At 39.5% G+C, this 3569-nt stretch overlaps 1 protein-coding gene across 11 annotated transcripts in view; it reads right to left on the bottom strand.

Moving 5' to 3' along the window:
- Positions 1 to 3569, bottom strand: part of FGD4 (FYVE, RhoGEF and PH domain containing 4) — a 237048-nt gene that overhangs the window by 5156 nt on the left and 228323 nt on the right. For all 11 annotated transcript variants that reach the window (XM_017507903.2, XM_017507911.2, XM_017507908.2 and 8 more), the window contains one exon: positions 1210 to 1350. In XM_017507903.2, coding sequence (XP_017363392.1) covers positions 1210 to 1350 — 141 coding nt within the window. The remainder of the gene's footprint in view (positions 1 to 1209; positions 1351 to 3569) is intronic.

Below are 3569 nucleotides of genomic sequence, written 5' to 3'. Positions count from 1 at the left end.
CTGCCTCAGCCTCCCCAGTAGCTGGGATTACAGGCAGGCACCACCACGCCTGGCTAATTTTTGTGTTTTTAGTAGAATGGGGTTTCACCATGTTGGTCAGGCTGGTCTTGAACTCCTGACCCCAAGTGATCAACCCGCCTTGGCCTTGGTGCTGCAATTACAGGCATGAGCCACCACACCTGGCTACAGTTTTCTAAGCAGCACTGGTTAGCAAATGATAGCCCACAAGCCAAATCCAGCCCACCACTTCTTTTTGTATGGCCCATGAGCCGGGGAACATTTTTACACATGATCATTTACAATCAATTTGATGATAGAGAACACTAACTTTGGATTCTAATTAAGTGAAAGGTTATACTCCCCCAAAGAATTTCATTTTTATTAGTAGATCCATATTATTAATTCAGATAAGCTACATTATAGTTCCCAGGCTTCTGAATCTTTTCTAGAAACTGAGTCAAATTAACTTGGGAGACACTTCAATAAAATTTCAATGCAGTTATCAGAGTATGTCACTGGCTATTAAATGACTATAATAAACTAGATATTTTACTATAATAAGTTGGAATAGTCTGTTCGGTAATAACATTTTTATCTAAAGTGGTTTGTAAAGCCAATATGATGAAATTGAGAGTAAAAGCTTTCCTTTATAGAAAATATACTACAATAATTTGGGTATTAGAAGAGATGTCAGTTAATACTGAAATATTTAGCTATAGCTACTGCCACAAAATTCAATGTATTATGGGACTCCCAAAAGTCAGCATATTAGAACAAAAGCATAAATCTTGCTCATTATACAAATTGTTAAATACTCAAAGAAATAACAAAACATATTATTTGTACTCCTCATAGCTAAGAGGATTCTGTTCTATAAAAATCTAGGCTGGGTATGGTGGCTTATGCCCATAATCCCACCACTTTGGGAGGCTGAGGTGGGCAGATCACCTGAGGTCAGGAGTTCGAGACCAAACTGGCCAACATGGGGAAACCCCATCTGTACCAAAAATATAAAAATTAGCTGGGCATGGTGGCATAGGCTGGTAATCCCAGCTACCTGGGAGGCTGAGGCAGGAGAGTTGCTTGAACCAAGGAGGCAGAAGTTGCAGTGAGCTGAGATCGTGTCACTGCACTCCAGCCTGGGTGACAGAGCAAGACTTCATCGCAAAAAAAAAATCTAAAAAACATCCAATATTTGATATTTCTTACCTCTAAAATTCCTTTCCTTTTCTTTTCTTCACTTTCTGTGAATCCACTTATGATTTGATAACAGTCTTTACAAACTTTGTTCAATTTACCTCCATCATATTCAAGTTGAGCTTTGTAGTCGGAGCATTTCCAACAAACCACCTTAAGTTTAAAAGAAAAAAGAACAGTAATCATATTTAAAGGATACAATTTAAGCAATAATCTATTATAGGTAATAATGAATGAGAAAGTGTTAAGCATAGAAGGCAGATTTTTGTTAGAAAAGGAACATCCCTATAAACACTAGACATAGGGTGTTTCAACCGTGTTTGGGAAGAGGTCTGCTCACTCATCCTTCTTTTCCTGGCCTCTAAAGGTAGAAGACCCTCAAAGGCTTAGTGTAGACCTTGACTCTTCATGCTTCTGAATGTTCGTCAATATCCTCTCCAAACTGCTCACGACCTTCCCTGGTCTCAGTCCATCCAACCCGCTTCTCCCAACCCGGTCTCCTCTCAGTCCTTTCTATTACAGGAAATGGGGCAGTCATACGATTGCCTGTGTCAGACACAGGAGTCATCCCCAAAACCTCTTTCAATCTCACCCAAAGATTTTCTATTTTACAAAGTCCCACTGATTTCACTTTTCTAAATATTTCTTCAGTCTATTTTTCCACAACTTCCTTATAACCACCCAAGTCCATTTCCAGGCCTCCACTCTTATACCTCCTCCAAGCTATAATATCTTCCAAACAGTGGAGTGATGCGCCTCTTAAAAATGCTAATCTGGGCTGGGTGCAATGGCTCATGTCTGCAATCCCAGCACTTTGGGAGGCGGGTGGATCACAAGGTCAGGAGATTGAGACCATCCTGGCCAACAAGGTGAAACCCCATCTCTACTAAAAGTACAAAACTTAGCCAGGTGTGGTGGTATGTGCCTGAAGTCCCATCTACTCAGGAGGCTGAGGCAGGAAAATCACTTGAACCCAGGAGGCGAAGGCTGCAGTGAGTCGAGGTCACGCTACAGAGCTCCAGCCTGGGCGACAGAGCAAGACTCTGTCTAAAAAAAAGAAAAAGAATGCTAATCTGGTCAAGTGTGGTGGCTCCTGTAATCCCAGCACTTTGGGAGGCCAAAAAGGACAGATCGCTTGAGTCCAGGATTTCCAGACCAGCCAAGGCGGAGCTCATGCTACTGCACTCCATCCTGGGTGACAGAGTAAAACCCAGTCTCAAAAAAAAAAAAGCTACTCTGATTTATTCCTCCTCTATTTAAAATCCTTCACTCTTTCCTTTGCTCTTGGCTAAAGAGCCAATTCTTAATCATGGCCTACAAAGTCCTGCATAATTTGCCTTCTTTCCGGTCTTTCTGGGCTGTGTCCTCAGTGACACTGGCTTCTTACAGTTCCCAAGGGCCATGCTCTCTGCCTCTCTCCTCTCTGCTTCACTGAGTTAACTTTTGGTTTCCCTTCAGGTGTTGGCTCAAATTCGAGTTCCTCAATGAGGACTCCTCCAAATCCCAGAACACAGCATGTCTCCTGTCAGTGTTCCCTGCCCTTTCTTTCATAGTAATGATTACAGCTTTTAATTTTATTCTTGTATGATTATTTGATTGTTTATCTCCTTTACAGGGCTGTAAGCTCCAAGAGAGACTGTCTTTGTATATTTTGCTCAACAGACACGTAATAAACATTCGCAGACTGCCAATAAATGAATGAATACGACACAAATGCGTATTTCTTAGTGATCATTTTTTTCTATTATAGGATTTGTTTAAAATCTTCTAGTTTAATATCTTCTTCCTTTTACAGAAGTATATTTTCCCCTCAATTTATAGTAGACAAGTTGTATTAAAGAAAATATATAATTCAAATTTTTGTTGTAGGTTTATAGCATTTAAAATTCAAGATAAAAATGGTCTACTGTTTGCTCATAATTACAATGAAATTACTCTGGGATTTAGAATTAGACATACTTGTATCTGCAGACTCATACCATCCATTTTATTTATTTTCAAATCATAGCACGGTACTTTGACAATGCATATTTAAACACATTTTTTGTTTATTGCAAGCAAGTATGCCAATAACGGAAATCATTTCAAGCAAACTTAATGATAGATTTTTAAAGTCTTATCCTGATAAAAAAGCTCTTTGCTGTCAATTTAATTTGATCACAAAACTACCTTCTTGAGTCAAAAATAATTCTGAGGAAAATAGGAAGAATAAGCTAAAAAAACTATCAATAAGAATTGTTACACTTAGGCACACAAATAATATATCAGCTTACGACACTGTAAAAAAAAAAAAAAAAGCTATGGGCGGGTGCAGTGGCTCATGCCTGTAATCTCAGCACTTTGGGAGGCTGAGGTGGGTGGATTGCCTGAGC

Source organism: Cebus imitator, unplaced genomic scaffold, assembly GCF_001604975.1.
Source record: "Cebus imitator isolate Cc_AM_T3 unplaced genomic scaffold, Cebus_imitator-1.0 Scaffold385, whole genome shotgun sequence".
NCBI classification, from domain to species: Eukaryota; Metazoa; Chordata; class Mammalia; order Primates; family Cebidae; genus Cebus; species Cebus imitator.
This window is presented reverse-complemented; position numbering and strand designations above follow the sequence as displayed.